The 17,527-nt window shown below is 42.9% G+C and overlaps 1 protein-coding gene across 6 annotated transcripts in view; it reads left to right on the forward strand.

The window, feature by feature from the left end:
* Positions 1-16,543, forward strand: part of Tsc22d3 (TSC22 domain family member 3) — a 60,998-nt gene extending 44,455 nt beyond the window's left edge. For 5 of the 6 annotated variants that reach the window (XM_021153842.2, XM_021153845.2, XM_085838001.1 and 2 more), the window contains exons 3-4: positions 13,895-13,946; positions 14,963-16,543. In XM_021153842.2, the coding sequence (XP_021009501.1) occupies positions 13,895-13,946; positions 14,963-15,202 (292 nt within the window). In that variant the 3' untranslated portion in view covers positions 15,203-16,543. Of the gene's footprint in view, positions 1-12,853; positions 13,210-13,894; positions 13,947-14,962 lie in introns of those variants that run through there. The other variant, XM_021153843.3, reaches the window with a different exon arrangement.
* Positions 16,544-17,527: the final 984 nt, after the last annotated feature.

A 17,527-nucleotide genomic window follows, 5' to 3' on the forward strand; every position in this document is an offset into this window, starting at 1 on the left:
CAAAGTACTCCATGGCTCCTTCGGCGGTTCATCTGAGTCTTGTGTCTTCTGAGGTGGGATCAAAAGGCTATAAAGTTTATTGCTCTCACAACTGCCCCTTGCATGTAGTTTTTGACAGCTAGTCTTGAATATTTTGGCTCACTTTGACTGTTGATGTGCTACCAGGTAAGCAGTATTCTTTCCAGTTCAGACCAAGTTAGGATTATCACCTTCCTTCCTTCCTTCCTTCCTTCCTTGTGACAAAACTAAAGAGTTTTCTCTCAGAAAGGCTTTTCATTTTAGCAGAATACATGAAGGTTTCAAAACCAAGGGTGACGTTGCCAGAGAATTTCCTTTATCTTAGTGAATGTTAGGATATTTTTATCTAGATGGGTTTTGTCTCTCCCTCCCATTCCATCATTCAAGTTATACCACTGTCACTCAGGCCTGCTAGCTCTAAATCCCTCTTTGATATCGGTGCCAATTGAGATTTGGCATCCCTGCTCCTGGACTTTTATCACCCTCTACTGCTCCCTGTGGATGACCTGTTCCAAACTGACTCAGCCCCTTTAGCTAAAGATGGAAACTGACCAGAGAAACAAAAGTACATACTTGGGCAAACTGTCCCTTTTATTTAAGTGCTTGGGACTTGCTTACAAGTCAACAGTGGCCACTTACTCAATTAAACTATATTTTGGTCTGCAAAGAATGCTGTATTTTCAAATGTCTTTCATGTATTAACTGTAGAATTACTCTCAAGAGTATTCCAAAGTTTAAATGTTAATGAAAAGCCACTACATTAATTTGCCTATATTTCTTCCTCACTGAAGCTATTAGCAAAGTTGTAACTTTGCATTTATATACAGTTAGAATAGTCATTCAAAAGTAAAGCTGTGGAACTTCACATTAAATTTTACATTTTTAGTACTGACTGTTTTATGTAGTTACACATGAACAAAAATGGTTTTTAAATCCATGACAGCAGCCGGACAGTGGTAGCACACATCTTAAATCCTAGCACTTGGGAAGCAAAGGCAGGCAGATTTCTGAGTTCGAGGCCAGCCTGGTCTACATAGCAAGTTTCAGGACAGCCAGGGCTACACAGAGAAACCCTGTCTTGAAAAACAAAACAAAACAAAACAAAACAAAAAAACCAAAATCCATGACAGAATTAGCACTAGGAAAACAATTAGCTTTGCATCCACTTTCATAGCTTGTGTCTATTACCTACATTCAGTTCTTCCTCATCCCCCTTGTTTTTAGCCTTTCTTGTTTTTGTATTACACTGCTCCCATGTGTTTACATAAATACATATATTGTTGGCTAGGTTCTGCATATGAAAGAGAATGTGCAGGGAAGGGGGTTCCTTTCTGAAATTGTAAGACCTTGGTTGATTATGCATTCTAATTTACATATTGATGTTATTTTCATATTAATTCCTCAAACCACTCCCCTGCACAAAAGCTGTGCAAATAACTTTTGAAACCATGAGACCAAACATATTAACTGAACAGAAAGTTTGAAACAGCACTGAAAGGCTTGCACAATTACAGAACAATTTTTCTAGATCATGTTTTAAAACCATGGAGTATATCACATTCACATGTTCCCTTTTCTTTCTCCAACAAATTAAGATATTTGACCACACACACACACACACACACACCCCTACACCCCTACAACATCTTTGTTCTGTTAAAAGTAAGCAGAATTATCTCTGTTACCAGATCTTAAGATGTCCATAAAATAGTCCTATGAGGCATAAAAGTTATATGAGAGGAGGAATATAGTTCTATTTTATGGGTTATATTTCTATTTTATCTAGAACATAGGCTGTTTAGAAGCCATCTATGTAGTCTTCCAGCTAGCCAGTAGCCAATGTGGAAAAAAAATACTCTGATCTCCTGACAGAATTTTCTTCCTGCTTGACAAAGTTTATGTAAAACGGGTATTAGAATATCTCTCAAAAAATACATTAGGGGAATATTTCTCCTGTCATTACCATCTGTCTAAGGGACCAGTATCTGTATGTATGTCAAATCCATTATTACAGCTGCCTATAGAGGAATCATTGGTAACAGATACTTCTGGGTTATCTCCTAACTGTATTTAGACCCTGGTTTCTCCGGAACTCCAGGGAGTATCTTTTAAAATCCCTTCTTAGTACATATACTTGACTATTCCTCAGTTTCCATATTTACTTTAGTTCTCTTGCAACTCTGTCAACAAACCCCACAGTATTATCAGTTCCAACAAATATCAGGATGCCAGCCAGAACTGTTGACTGGGATTCATTAGGTTGCTGTTAGAGCACTATCACAGGATAAAGGGACTAGTGTTCATCTTATTTTGAAAGTGTATGAGCTTTGGCAAGAAACTTTTCCAAGTCAGGCCCACCAGCTCTGATGTCTGTAGGTGTTAAAGACTTTTTGTGCCCACAAAATCTCCACCTACAATGACCCAGGCACTTCTGTATTTGCTTATTGGCACAAAGACAACAATAAGTTGATCTAACAAAAAAAAAATCTATGTAGCACTTTACATTTTCCATTTCCGTGCTTTAACCATACAGCCTTCTTGTGGCCTTTAAAAGAACTCTGTACTTGATAAGATGACTTCTTTCCATGTATGTTGTCAGGAAGGGCTGAGAGCTAGTTATAATAGTAGTACTTTTCATTGACATCTGACAAAATCCCTGAAAACAACTACAAATCCATAGTGTTTGGTTTTTTGATTCTGGACCTATGGCTAGTCAGAACAATATGGTGGCAGGAGCATGTGGCAGAGACTACTCATCTTGTAGTGGACAAGAAACTATAAAAGAAATGGATGAGGAATGGATATATTCTTCAGAGGGCAGACTAACATTGACCTCCTTCTTTCCAGTTAGGCCCCAACTTCTCCTGAAACAGTGCTACCAGTTGGGTACCAAACATTCAATACATGAGTCTTCCAATTTGGAGTAATTTCATAGTCAAACCATAATAACTGGTGTTTTAGGCTGGCACTAAGATTTTCAAGGTTTTTGACCCAAAGTATCTCTCTTTTGACCCAAAGTATCACCCACAACAATTTTTAAAGAAGCAACAGAAGAGAAAAGGTTAAAAAGATCATTCTGTTGCTGGCAAGCCTCCAGGAAATCCAGGCCTTGGGGGAAAGCATAGCTTTTGCTTATTTCTAAGCCTCAAAATACAGCAGTGAAAAATAAAAATAAAAATGAAATATAGTGCCCAAATAAAGGTCACAGATCAGATGCATATCACAGAGAGCAGTGAATTCCCCTTGTGCTACTCCTTGAGAGGAAAGAGTTAGTGAACAGTAGGGGCAGCCTCCTGGCCAGGGACGGGCTCATAAATCGTAGCATAGGGTGATAGCAGTGATACAAGTAGGTAAGTTTCAGCCTTTGATCAGGGTAGGGATGGGCATGTCTGCAGCAGAGAACTCAACTAGTATTTTTTAGTCACCCCTAGCAAGTTGCTGGTGGGGAATGAGTCATATCCCTTCAGCAACATAGGAAACATATTTGATTGGGTAGATGGCAAACATGGACCTTCAGTTAGAGCTACTTCTGTAAATGGGGTTAAAGTTGATTCGTTGACCAGACTGTGATGTTCCAAAAAGTCACACCCCTCCTATTACGTGGCCTGAGTTCTCTCTTCTCCATTGTGATGCCCCATTTCCAACCTCCTTGGCTTCATGGACTGAGAATTCCCAAAGACAGCTATGAGGTGCTTTAGAATCTATTCCTCATAACAAAGAGGCAAAAATTCTCCAACATTTAGATATAAATCAAAGTACTTCAGGAAGGCTGGCAGTGGTGGCGCACACCTGTAATCCTAGCACTCAAAAAGGCTGAAGCAGAATGATCTCTGCACATTCAAGGTCAACATTGGCTACAAAGCAAGTTCCAGTCAAGTCTGTATAACAAGAAGCTGTCTCAACACCCCTGACCCCCTTAAAAATAAAAGACATAAAACAAAACAAAAAAAAAATAGGTTTGGAATTACTCCTCTAATAATAGCTTTTGTGTGGTCTGATGAAGTTTCTGAGTGGGAAACCTGGAAAATTAGGTAGCTGGCCATGATTTGAGCACTGACTTGATTTAAAGTACCCTGTCTTGCTATATTGCCTCATACTGTGACCTTATTACCTTACTGAGAGTCATGGGGAAGCTGGCAACCAAGAAAAAGAGAGATGAAGCCCCTCTTTGGCTGTTTATCTCTAGGAATCAGATTGTGTAAAAGGCTGGAGAGAAGGTGGTATTTATATAAGTAGGTATATGTGTGCTTTGTGCTTCTCTTTCTTTCTGATAAGATATGTGCATTCTTTGTCCGCATCCCTTAAAAACAGTTCTTTAGTGTAGGAATTGCATTCAAATCACATTAAAAAAAAAAAGTAACCTTCCCCTTCTCCTGAGAAGTCTGACTAGTTAGAGCTAGAGCCAGAGCAGCTCAATGCAGTGGCCCATCACTTTTTCCTCCATGGCTACTGTGAAGATTTATTTATTTTCTTTGAGTCTAAATTGTGTTGTTTCTTAGATTGTCCAACTGCAAAAAGTACTTCAATACTTTTACTTCATACTGAAGCACTTCTGTTAGTGGCTGCGTGCAGCATGTCTTTAGGGTTGCTTTCCATTGATAAGGAACTTTTCTACTTCCTCAAAGTATAACTCCAAAAGATATAACTAAGACCCAGAATCATGACAATAATGGCTGTCTTTAGACACCACAGTTGCAGGTCTGGAAAACAACTGAGTTTTTTCCTCTGCCCTTCAAATCATGCTTAGAGGTAACCAGTCACAGAAGGCACTTTTGCCAGGACTGGACCTAATTAGAACTGTCCTCAGTAAGAACCTGTAGAGTCATTCCTTAGGCATCTCATATGATTTATTGTGCACAAATGGCACCTGTCTTTATTTCTCCTATATTTGAAAGACTCCATTATATGTATGATTGAGAACTTTGAAAACTAGTCCTGGGAGTGCTAAGGATTTCCTGTTCCCAGTGTGCAGTGCTCGTAGCTGGTTTCTCTAGTGACCATCTGAATGCCACTCCAAGTTTCTTCTAAGATCCTGTCACCTGTGACTTCTTCACAACACATAGCTAGCTCTTAATGTCAGAATAGAGGCCATAAATTTTGACACTGACTCAAACTCTAGAATTTGTCGTCTTGTCATTTCCTGTCATCTTACTACCTCTTTGAGGACGTAAGGAAGCTGGAAACAGCAAAGGAAGAACAGAGAAAGATAAGGAGGGGGAGACTGTGGAAGGAATGATCTTCTTTTCCTGTGAGAAAGATTGAGGAAAATGTGTGTGTGTGTGTGTGTGTGTGTGTGTGTGTGTGTGTGAGAGAGAGAGAGAGAGAGAGAGAGAGAGAGAGAGAGAGAGAGAGAGAGAATATGAGAGAGAATATGAGAGAGAATATGAGAGTAAGAGAGAATATGAGAGTGAGAGTGTGTTCTATTTTTCCTCTTTCTCCCTGAGAAGGTGTATGTATTCCTTGTAGCATTTCTTAAAACAATTGAGAGACCTTCCTTAACCGCTCCCAACACTTCTTTGAGTATTCTCCAGCAACACAGTTTCCATGGTTGGGGGTGAAGGTGGGGCTGCCCAGGGAATAATTTGATCTATTTCTTTGCTTTCTGGTTTTTTTCTCTGCTTTCTGTTTTAAGAGAAGTGCACCCTTACTTTCCAAACATTCTCTGTATCCCCCACCATTGTCTTCCACTCCATCTGGGCTGCTTTTTCACCATCCAAGAAGCCCAAGGGTAGAGAAGGATAGATCAGATGCTTTGAAATCTGCATAGCCTCTCTCCACACATTGTAGAGTCCCACAAAAGAGGCCCAAGGATCCACCTCAAGTGAATGTTGTTGAATAGCTGCTGTGATATAAAGGGGGCTCTACTGAACACAATGTGAGACCTATTGTGGCTTCAGGAGCCGAAAGCCCTGAAGGGGCTGGCGTTATTAACCATCCTTAGATGTCTGAAAGAACTTGTATCACTTCAAAGGTCATCTGTTCAATTGTGGGACACATAGTAGAGCCAGGTGTTCTACTTTAGAGTCTCTGCCCTCTTAACAACTCCTTGCTTGCTAGCTCTGCTTCCCTGACAAAGTCCTTATTAGTAAGCCTCTTGTCTGTTGGCTCTGCCACCCTAATAGAGTCCTCTTGGGTTTTGTCTCCTAAGCATTTTTAGTAGCCTCAAGTCCTTGATATACCAATCAAAGTAACCTTGGCAACTGCTAGAAAAAATTATTTGGAATTTTGACTCTCAGGATGGCTTTACAGAGCTATGTGGGTAAGAAGAAGGCCCTGCCAGTGTCTCCTTGGCCTGTATAAGCTGGAGCAACTAACAAGCATGCCTATCTGACATCTTATACTCTTGTTTTCTCCAGTTCTTGTGAGGTTACAGTGGACCAAGATTTTCAGAGAGAAATGACTTGCCTTTGTGAACAGGTCTCTTAGCTTGAGGGTAGGGGTGCAAAAACAACCTCATTACCTACTTCATAAATCATATAGAATGAGAGTAAGACCAAGAGCTGACCTAGGGAGAAAGGCCAAGCAGGGAGAGGTGAGCCCTATGTTAGCCTTGAGTTACAAATTCTTTTTGGCACTGTCAGCCACAGTGTCAGAAAAAAAAAATAGTTCTTACAGAAACTCCATATTCTGTGGCTGCTGTATTATGGGCTCCAGGTAAGCAATGGTCAGAGAGAAGACATGAAGCGAACAACGAAAACTCAGCCCTTGCTATGGAATGAACTTAGGCCCAGAGATGGGAGTGATATAGTCTCATGAACTACAAGCTACTCTCCTGTGCCAAACTCTTGTTCTTGTTTGGTTTATTTGGCTTTTTTCCCCTTTAAATAAACCTTTCACTAAGATCTAACTGTAGGCAGAACTTCTGACCTTGCCACAAACTAAGACATTCTAGAAGGAAGCATAATGTATGTCTTGAATTACCTACTTTGCTTTTACCTAGGTTAATTTTACAAACTTCTTTTTCAGGAAGTTTATAGATCGATTATTGGTAAGGGCGAAAATGAGAAGGCTTGGAACAATTGTGGAGGTTGATTGTGCGAGCCCCCAAGGCATCAAGGGAAAGGAGACAGGCATAAACACTTACACAAGGTTCATGAGATTTAAGATCCACAGAGGTTAAACTGCATTCCTGAGTAAATCATCAATATTTCTAGTCCTAATGACACTCTTAATACAAGACATCCCAAAAATTAGCCATCAAAGTTGGGGTAATGAGGGTGGTTTTGACGAGCAGTTTTTACTTCTGTGAATGAGGGCCAGGGGAGAGCAGAATGCCTTTTTAAAATGGAGTTCAGTTCTGCCTGCCATCCCTAGTGTCACTCAAAGATTGTTTATGAAGCTCACTCGGGACCCTGTCCAGGAGGGAGCTGAAAGGCACAATTCATTGCTCTTGCCATCATCCAGTGCCAGGGTGTGCCCCAAATCATTTGCTAGAGCTGCTTCTCCAAGAGAGTATCTTTTTATTAGGATTCTCCTTGCCCTCTCCTACACCATTGCCTTCAGCATTTGCATCTACATCCTTCCCACTTTCCTGTCCAACAAAGTTAGGGCTCTAAGCCCTGGCCATGCAAGGCAATTCACATGATCTACAGAGAACAAGGCACTTTCTCTGTCAACGTCTTGTCTTCTTGCTTCCCTCCTTCTGGACTTTGGGGATTTTCCATGGAGTCAAAATAACTATGTAAGTGGCAGTTGCCTTCCTGTCTATAGTCTCCCACATTGGAGTGGAACCAGAGGGGAAGAGAGAAGATAAGAAACAAGGACAGATTATACCATGACATTTCAGCCTTCTTATTCCCCCAGCCTCTTCAGAAAAGGGGACAAGTAAGTAATAAGAACTAGATAGAGCCTCAAGATAGGGAGGGGGTTGTGGTTGAGGAGTAAATGGGGAAAGAGATGGTTTTGACCCATCCCATAAACACTGTACTAATGCTCAGACGCTCAATATCCTTTTTGTATTTCCCTTTCTACCTCCTAACCCAGTGTTTGTTTTGTGGCTGGTCCCACATCTCTCGCATCATGTCCTTTTCCGCTTCTCCTGACATAGGACCCTGTGTTTTGCTGGCAATATTGCTGAATCCTTGGGTGGAACATTCCCTGTAGAAAATACGGAAGACTTTCCTATAAATAGTTTCCTTCTGGCTATGTGGTACACAATGCTTCAAGTGTGACAAAAAGGGAAGTAAGATAGATGTTCCCCCTCACTGCCTCCTCCAACCTACCACACCCACCCAAAGCCTGCTCGCCACCCTTTTTCAGCATGCTTCGATCCAGTGTGAGACTTCTGATGCTGGGATTTTTCCCAGTTACCCATCTACTATCTAGTTGGAATCCCAAGTAGCAGGAGCTCTTGTCCTGATGACTTTGGCTTTTAAAGTAGAACAGACCAATGGGAACGTGATTGCATTCTCCCAGCTCAAACAACACATTACCTTTCAGGGCTTCTGAAATGAGGAGAGTTGATTCCATCGTCATTACATACTCTCCTTTAGGAGGTCACCCCTGAGGGAGGCAGGGCCAGTTATGTCTGCTTCCTTGCAGAATACTGTGATTAGAGCTAAAAGCCAGTGAAGGGCCTAGCTCATCAAGTGCTGCTGGTGTGCTCACTCCAGATCTAGGCTGTATTCACAAGTTGTGGGATATAAAAGGCTTAGAATTATTTCTCAATATCGATGTTGCTGGGCTGTTGAAGCCTTAGTTACTAGTTTCTTTATGGAGTCCACTTGCACAGGACACAAGAATATATATGATCAGCACTTCACTCGAAAGTATTAGACCAAATAATGGGTATTAATGTACTGTGCAATCTTCTACTCCACTCCAAGGTTTCGTGCAACTATTTTGAGCAGAAGCATTTTCTAGTGTGTTCAGAGTTAACCCAAAAGTTAACCCTTTAGGTTCTTCCCCCCTCCTTCAACCTTCCTTGTCCTTGTTATTAGAAAGTCTTTGTGTGGAGACATTTGAGTCAGTTGTTTCCCTTCATCCTACACTGAGGTTCTGTCTTTCTTTGGAACCTGAGCTACAGCCTGCTTTTCATATGACAGAACTATGGCCATATACAAGAAGAGAGACTTGTTTAAGTATGGGTTGAATCTACAGGATAGTAGATCATTCAGAAGAAAAAAAAACTTCCTGGTATAAGCTTGCTCCTTCCTTCCTTCCCTCCCTCCCTCCCTCCTTCCTTCCTTCTCCTTTGACAAAGGTTTACTGTGTAGCTCTGACTTTGTACACCAGGCTGGCCTTGCACTCACAGAAACATTCCTGCCTCTGCTCCTGCCTCTTGGGATTAAAAGCATGTGCCACAATGCCCAGCAAAGCTTCTTTTCTTACTGACCTCATTTTAAAGGCTGGGTACAGAAAGAATAAGAAAAAATGGGTAGATTTAATTGAGGATGCCAGTAAGTGGGGGCCCAAAACTTTGAGGTTTGATTACATTGTAATTGTTATTACAAGACTACACACTTTATTTAGAATAGTCTGTGCTCTGGAACTATATATATTCATTCTTTTCTAAAGTTCTTAGGGACAGTTTGAATATTTTTGAATATTTTCACCATCCCTAAATGTCAAAAAAGCTGATTATGCCTATAACTTAAAGTTGGCCTTAGAACCCCTTGTATACCACCAATGTTTGCTAGCATCCTAGAGGCATTTTCTCTTCACTCTTTCTTCCTCCTTACCTGTATTTGACACCTCCAATTCATCCCTCTAACTTTGTGACTTCTCCTTTTTCAGTAAACCCTCTTCTTGATTCACAATTATCTAATAGCTGGTATAGTAGAAAATAAACTTAGTTTCTAGGTCAGTATATTTGGGCTGAAATGTAATTCACTATCTTGGGCAGGGTAGCCAAACCCTCAATTTCTTCATTTGTAAATGGTAGTGACAGTGCCTGTAATGCAGGGTTTGTGGTACATCCATCACAATGTCAACCCATAGTTAGTATGTCATTGATGGAAACTATTACAGTCAGTGAGTCTCAAACTCAGCTTGTTTTTTTTAATTGAAGTATAATTAATTAGTGAGCAGTTAATTAATTATTATTCAATGCAACCTCGTGGGCAACCCCTATTTCCTCCTTTCTCTTTTTTCCTCAAAGTACCTGAATTTCTCTGTCACTGTTCCCAAATGAGGGAATCTTCACCAAAATGATTGTTTTAGTTCTGTCTTGTACACCATTTTTCTGGTGTTATTTTGCCTCTGCCTACCTGTCTTATCCCTCTCTCCCGCTGCCTTCCCACCATCTCCCTTGGAATCTTGAGGTGAGTAGCAGTAGTTTAAGAATTAATTTAACAAAACAATTTAAAAAAATTAACTCAGAGACTCTCTCAGACCAAGAAAGCTCTAGGTGGCAGAGGGCAGATAATAGAGCTGGGAACTCTAAGAACAGCTAATCTGCTAATTTAAAAGTGGTTGGTTTGGTTGGTTTGGTAGGATTTTTTTCCCAGAACGGTTTCTCTGCCTAGCCCTGGCTGGCTTTCCTGAAACTGTGTAGACCAGGCTGGCCTCAAACTCCAAGATCACTTTTTTCCTCCTTCAGATAACGCTCCAGACGACCTATAAATACTATCTATACTTTGTTCTGCTTGCTGGATACCTCTTAGTTGCAAATACCAGGTTCAAAGAGCCTGAAGTTTAAAATGTTCTGAGGTTGGCATTATTTCCCGACTAAAATGGTCTGAAATGGGCTTATGCAAAAGGTTTGCTTGGAGAGTTTATTGTTGAGCTCTCTGCAACTGCAGTGAGAATTGAATATGTTACCATTAAAATCTGCTAGTTGAGCCTTATTTCATAGTTGAAAACAGTGACTGTTAAGTTATAATGCACTAAAAGCCAGGAAGAGGTCAAGGCCTTCAGATTGGGCTTGGCTGGGGCCTTGGCCAGGATGTCAGTACCAGGTACCTGTTTAAGAGAAATATCCTGAAGCAAATAATTACCTCCTTTGCTGATAAGAGGTCCCAGTACTTTTCCAATAACGTGATTGCACTAGAATATTTCATTGGACCATAACTTGTGGAGCACTGATTTATGGGTACTTACGTTAAGATCATGCAAACTCATGTATATGTTGGTGGAACCTAATGTTCCTCTAGTTCTGGTTTGGTTGCTGTAAACAGTATTGGTTATTGCATCACTTATTCCTTTTTCTGCCCATGCTGTTTCTTACATTTGCCGTTCAGATTTTGTCCACCAGGTGGCCTTTCTTAGGAAGGAGCCAGAAGGAAAGAACCTTTAAGTCTTAGATGCCACCTTCCTTTTCATTCCTTCCTTCCTTTCTTTTTTATGCCAAAAGAATGAAACTATATTTTAATGCAAATGTGTAACTTTTATTAGACAGCAGTAACCTTGTTTCTTTACGGCATCACTACTCTTAAATGGTATATGGATTTATTTTGGCAAAACTATTTTGCCATAATATATTTTGACAAAATTTCCCCCTGGGAAGGAGTTTCTCTTTGGATTCCCTGTATCATTCATTATTTCATATTTTATAGGAATAGTGAAACAAGTTGAAAGAAAACTAGAAAGTATAAACATGTAGATGGAACTGTTATGAGTACTTTGAGATTCCTGGGAGGCATGTCCCCTTGGTGTTACTACTTCAGGGTTCTCAGTTTGGGAACACCTGGAGAAATCCTAAATCTTGCTTTCTTCTGGCTCCTGTTTACACTGTTACATTATCACAGGAAAGGATTTTCCTAAGGCAGTTGATATGTTACTTTGGATTGTAGTTTTCTTTTCAGCTTGTTGTTTATTTTTAAAAGTAACAAAATTTTGCTTTTAGAAAAAAGTGAAATCATGTTGTTATAGCCTATAATCCCAGCATTTAGAAGGCTTGTGATTAGAGGCCAGCCTGAGATATGTAGACAGACCCTGTCTAGAAAGACAGGAAGGGAGGAGAGAGGGAAAAGAGAGAAGGAAGGGCTGGAGAGGTAGCTCCGCGGCAAAAGCACTGGCTGTTCTCCAAGAGGACTGGGTCGATTGTTACGAGGTTGGCTCACAACCTTCTGTAACTCCAGTCCCAGAGAATCCAACAAGGCACTCATGTGGTACACAGTCATTCATACCAGCAAAAGACCCATACACAAGAGATAAAAATAAATAGGGACAAGAGCTCTCAGGTAATGGTGTTGAATGTATTTTCTTGGCAGAGTAGGATAGAGAGACCAAAGAGAAAATGACTGGTATCTGTTGTCACTCCATTGTCAACTGTCAGCTTTCAATATCCTCTGTCATCCACCCACTGCTCCTATTATGTGTCCATCCTATATCTCATGCAGACCACACATTATTCCCATAACTATACTTTTCAAGGAAGAGATGAACTGAGTGGGTTCTAAAATTTGGACCAGGCTCGGTAAGCATCCGGCTAGGTGAGGTGTCAGCTGCGTTTCTCAGTGAGTGAATATGCAGATGGAAAGTCTGTTTCCAAGAAAAGAGATTGACTGAGGGGTTAGTTGGCTGCAGAAAGTGAAGAATGGTGGGAGTAGGCATTCAGAGTGACTGGAGAGCACTGCGGAGCCAGTTAGAGCATGCCGACTGGCACCCGAAGAACTTTTAAATGCAGTACCGCCCTCTGCTGAATGCTTTCTACCTCCTGTTAGAGCATTTCTTCTTTCTCTAGAAATCGGCTCCGATTTGGGTTTTGCCAGCCTCCAAAGTCCTCTTTGGAAATGCCAATTGGCACAAGAAAGTGCTGAACTGTTTACAGTCCCTGACTAAGGTTCAGGGAGGGGATGTGGTTTAACTGGGCCACAAAGCCCAGTACAGGACTCATTTGCATGGCCCCTGACGCCATGTGACGCAGCTGGCTCCTCCTATATAAAGAAGCAGGAGCCGAAATTATCTCTGAGTCTGGGTTGGACCGGCTGCTGTGGAGTTTGTGACATACTAGGTGACACCCCTGGAGTCACTTCTCTTCAACTCCAGCTTAGAAGTGCCTGCCTGGCTCAGGGTCTGCACTGCAGCCTACTTCTTGCTTCAGGGCCTGACTGCAACTCCAAAGCCTTTCCTATAGCGGCGCGCCAGCAGCCACTCAAACCAACCACAGCTCCCCGGCAACCGAACCATGAACACCGAAATGTATCAGACCCCCATGGAGGTGGCGGTCTATCAGCTGCACAATTTCTCCATCTCCTTCTTTTCTTCTCTGCTTGGAGGGGATGTGGTTTCCGTTAAACTGGATAACAGGTAACCACTGACTCTAACTCGAGCGCCGAAGTGAGCCAGGGAGCCTGCAGGGGCTGGGCTCTGAAGTGGACCTCAGAGATAGCTAGCTAGCCTTGCGCTGGTCCCTGTTCCCCGCGGTGTAGCATCCTGGGAAGGGGCGGGGGTAGGGGACGCAGGAAGGGGGGTCACCTCCGCGCTGGGATCCGCCGGCGGAGCGTCCCTGCGGCTGCTGCGCGGTGAAAAACAGCAGCTGCAGCCGGGAAGGCAGAGGGCCGGCGAGCTAGGCAAGGCTGGGGCTGGGAGAAGGCCGAATACTTCTAAATTGAGAAGGAATTCCTAGCTAGGTCCGGAGTTCGGTAGGTTTGCCTGGGACCTTAGGGGCCTGCAATAGGGACTTCCCTTGGGCATGTGCTCCATTGTTTGCAAATCGCCCAAAAGCAGGCCGCTCAGGCCAGGGAGCCCCATAAACCGCGAGGCTCCAATCCTTTGGAACTCAGGGCAGGGCGGAGCCCTCACAAGGCTTATGGGGGTTGGGGAAAGTGCAGCTTCCTGCGGGGGTTGGAGAGGGACTTAAAGACTAAAGTGTCTGGACTTCAGGCTAGGGAGGCAGGAGAGAGGAAGACCGTAGGCAGATGGAGGACTTCGGCCACAGCTGTCATGTACACTTAGAGTGACTAATAGAGGGCTATGCTTTTTGTCTTTGCAGTGCCTCTGGAGCCAGTGTGGTGGCCCTAGACAACAAGATTGAGCAGGCCATGGTGAGTAGCATCACTGCGTCATTGCTGTCCTCTGACTTAGCTGCAGCTTATGTAACTCTGAACAGGTCTAAGGGCATGGATGCAAGTGTTTTGCCAGGACCCATCCTCATTGGAGACCTTAGAGTACAATTAGCAGGATACTCCGTTTTCACTCCTCCATCCCAGGGCTTTACAGCAGCCTCTGGCTTCCTCCTGAATGGTGCAAGGGGAGAGCTATGACTCTTGAATTTGTCTGCCTCCTGCAGTTGGCAGAGACCAGATCTCATTGGATGCAGTTGCACTGCAGTGCCTCTGCAGAACCTGGACTAGGGTCAGGAGTTGGGAGGAAACAGAAAGCAAAGCACCCCACCCTTTTGCTGGCCCAGTTCTGACTAGGTAAAGGTTATATTCCATCAAGCAGCTAAAATGCTGCAGAAGCTTGAGACTTCTTTCAGTGAGAAGCTCTTAGACTGTGCTATAAAGCTTAATGTCACAATTCCCTATCCCTCAGTAGATTCAAAGGTTATATTGCAAGCTCTGTTGTCCCTCCCAAGAACAAGGTTCCTGTGTCCTGTCTGAGTCTGTAAGACAACTGTGACTCGGTGTACTGGGTTATGTGCAGAGGAGGAAATGCCAAAATAGATGAAATAACAATTTCATATTCTTGGAGAATATTTGTAAAGCAGACTAACAATATGGGGTGCACTATAGGCTTACTGCAGATTTGTGCCAGCACCAGGACAAACTTAAGAGAGTTCTTACTCTAGTCAGACTTGAAAGTCATTAATAATTTTGAGGGAACCTGCCTAGAACAAAGCTGGACTCCCAACCCTGGTATGGCACAAATCCTGTAACTCTCCCGGACGAGAGTCTTAAGTGCTTTGGAGAAGAGAGTGTAAAGAATTGAGCTTCAGGCACAATATACTGTAGGAAGGCTGCATGATGGTGGCATAAAGACCAGTTCAGTAGATTGGTGGCAGGGTGACAGTGCTGCGAACAGGCTGTGATGACTAACAAATAGCTTTGTTCCATGGCAGGATCTCGTGAAGAACCATCTGATGTATGCTGTGAGAGAGGAGGTGGAGGTCCTAAAGGAGCAGATCCGTGAGCTGGTTGAGAAGAACTCCCAGCTGGAGCGCGAGAATACCCTCCTGAAGACACTGGCAAGCCCAGAGCAACTGGAAAAGTTCCAGTCCCGGCTGAGCCCCGAAGAGCCAGCACCTGAAGCCCCAGAAACCCCGGAAACCCCGGAAGCCCCTGGTGGTTCTGCGGTGTAAGTGGCTCTGTCCTTAGGGTGGGCAGAGCCACAACTTGTTCTACCTAGTTCTTTCCAGTTTGTTTTTTGGCTCCCCAAGCGTCATCTCATGTGGAGAACTTTACACCTAACATAGCTGGTGCCAAGAGATGTCCCAAGGACATGCCCATCTGGGTCCACTCCAGTGACAGACCCCTGACAAAGAGCAGGTCTCTGGAGACTAAGTTGCATGGGGCCTAGTAACACCAAGCCAGTGAGCCTGTCATGTCACCGGGCCCTGGGGGCTCCCAGGGCCTGGGCAACTTAGTTACAGCTGACCAAGGAGAAAGTAGTTTTGAGATGTGATGCCAGTGTGCTCCAGAAAGTGTAAGGGGTCTGTTTTTCATTTCCATGGACATCTTCCACAGCTTCACCTGACAATGACTGTTCCTATGAAGAAGCCACTTGTGTTTTAAGCAGAAGCAACCTCTCTCTTCTCCTCTGTCTTTTCCAGGCACAGGCAGAGATGGGAGAGATTGAGCCAAATCAGCCTTCTGTTGGTTAATACTGTATAATGCATGGCTTTGTGCACAGCCCAGTGTGGGGTTACAGCTTTGGGATGACTGCTTATAAAGTTCTGTTTGGTTAGTATTGGCATCGTTTTTCTATATAGCCATAAGTGCGTATATATACCCATAGGGCTAGATCTATATCTTAGTGTAGTGATGTATACATATACACATACACCTACATGTTGAAGGGCCTAACCAGCTTTGGGAGTACTGACTGGTCTCTTATCTCTTAAAGCTAAGTTTTTGACTGTGCTAATTTACCAAATTGATCCAGTTTGTCCTTTAGATTAAGTAAGACTCGATATGAGGGAGGGAGGGGAGACCAGCCTCACAATGCGGCCACAGATGCCTTGCTGCTGCAGTCCTCCCTGATCTGTCCACTGAAGACATGAAGTCCTCTTTTGAATGCCAAACCCACCATTCATTGGTGCTGACTACATAGAATGGGGTTGAGAAAAGATCAGTTTGGACTTCACATTTTTGTTTTAAGTTTTAGGTTGTTTTTTTTTTTTTTGGTTTTGTTTGTTTGTTTGTTTTTGTTTTTTTGTTTTTCTTTTTTTTTAAGTTCTTGTGGGAAACTTTGGGGTTAATCAAAGGATGTAGTCCTGTGGTAGACCTGAGGAGTAACTAGTTTTGATCCCTTTGGGGCGTGGAAAATGTACCCAGGAAGCTTGTGTAAGGAGGTTCTGTGACAGTGAACACTTTCCACTTTCTGACACCTCATCCTGCTGTACGACTCCAGGATTTGGATTTGGATTTTTCAAATGTAGCTTGAAATTTCAATAAACTTTGCTCCTTTTTCTAAAAATAAACTTGGTGTGTGAGTGCATAAATGAACTGGGTGACGCCTGGTGGAGGCAGGCTTTTCTAGTCCATCCAATATTTGTTGACTACCTGTTAAGGGCCAGACCTATGCTACCTTCATTCTCATATCCCCTACGTGAAGAACATGCTTGTGCTCTTGTGCACTGTCCCAGTAAAGGAAGAGCTTGTACTTTTGTGCACTGTCCCAATAAAGGAAGCTGAGAGTCAGCAGGTCTAAGTAACTTGTCCAGAGTCACACAGCTCTCACAAAACTTTGCACTCGACCTGGCAGCCTTCCTACTTTGTCCTGTTCTTTTATATGAAAGCTACAGAATGAATGACTATGAACACTCAACTTTAACTTGAGGGGAGATTTGGAAAAGATATCCCCCAATAATGCTCCAAACAAACAGGCAGGGTATACTTGTGAAGGAACAGAGAGGAACCAAGTTACCACAGGTGGGCCTCTTCCTGCTTCTGAAACGGTCACCACAGACTGCATTTTAATATTCCACTTGGAGCTCTGGAGCTTGACCAAGTGTTTTGGTGGGAAAAAGGAGACAGTGTGAGGTGGAAAAGCTACATTCTTTTAGTCTGCTTTCCCAGCCCCACCTAGGAAAAAAAAAAGATAACCTTCAAATTCCTGCTTCTCTGTTGGTATTCTCACCAGCTGTGTGGGCAAAGTCTATTCCAACTTCCCTCTGCACCTCTTAAGGGCTGCTTACTACTGCCTTCCCTGGCCACATTGCCCTGCACTTTGTCTAACCAGCTATTAAACATTTAGTGTCTCTTCTGACAGACTCTCAACTGGACACTAGGCTAATTCTGAGCCTCACGTGTTCCCAAAGATCTCATTCCATGTCAGTTATTTCATTTAATCTTGGCTGCCTGTAGAACACACAGCTATCATTTGGACACATGCTGTTGAACAGAACTTTTTTTTTTTAACACAATTCCAGAACTTTTTCTTAAACCATGATCCTCAAAGTGAC

This window comes from Mus caroli, unplaced genomic scaffold, assembly GCF_978045245.1.
Source record: "Mus caroli unplaced genomic scaffold, Mus_caroli_1 scaffold_5, whole genome shotgun sequence".
NCBI lineage: Eukaryota > Metazoa > Chordata > Mammalia > Rodentia > Muridae > Mus > Mus caroli.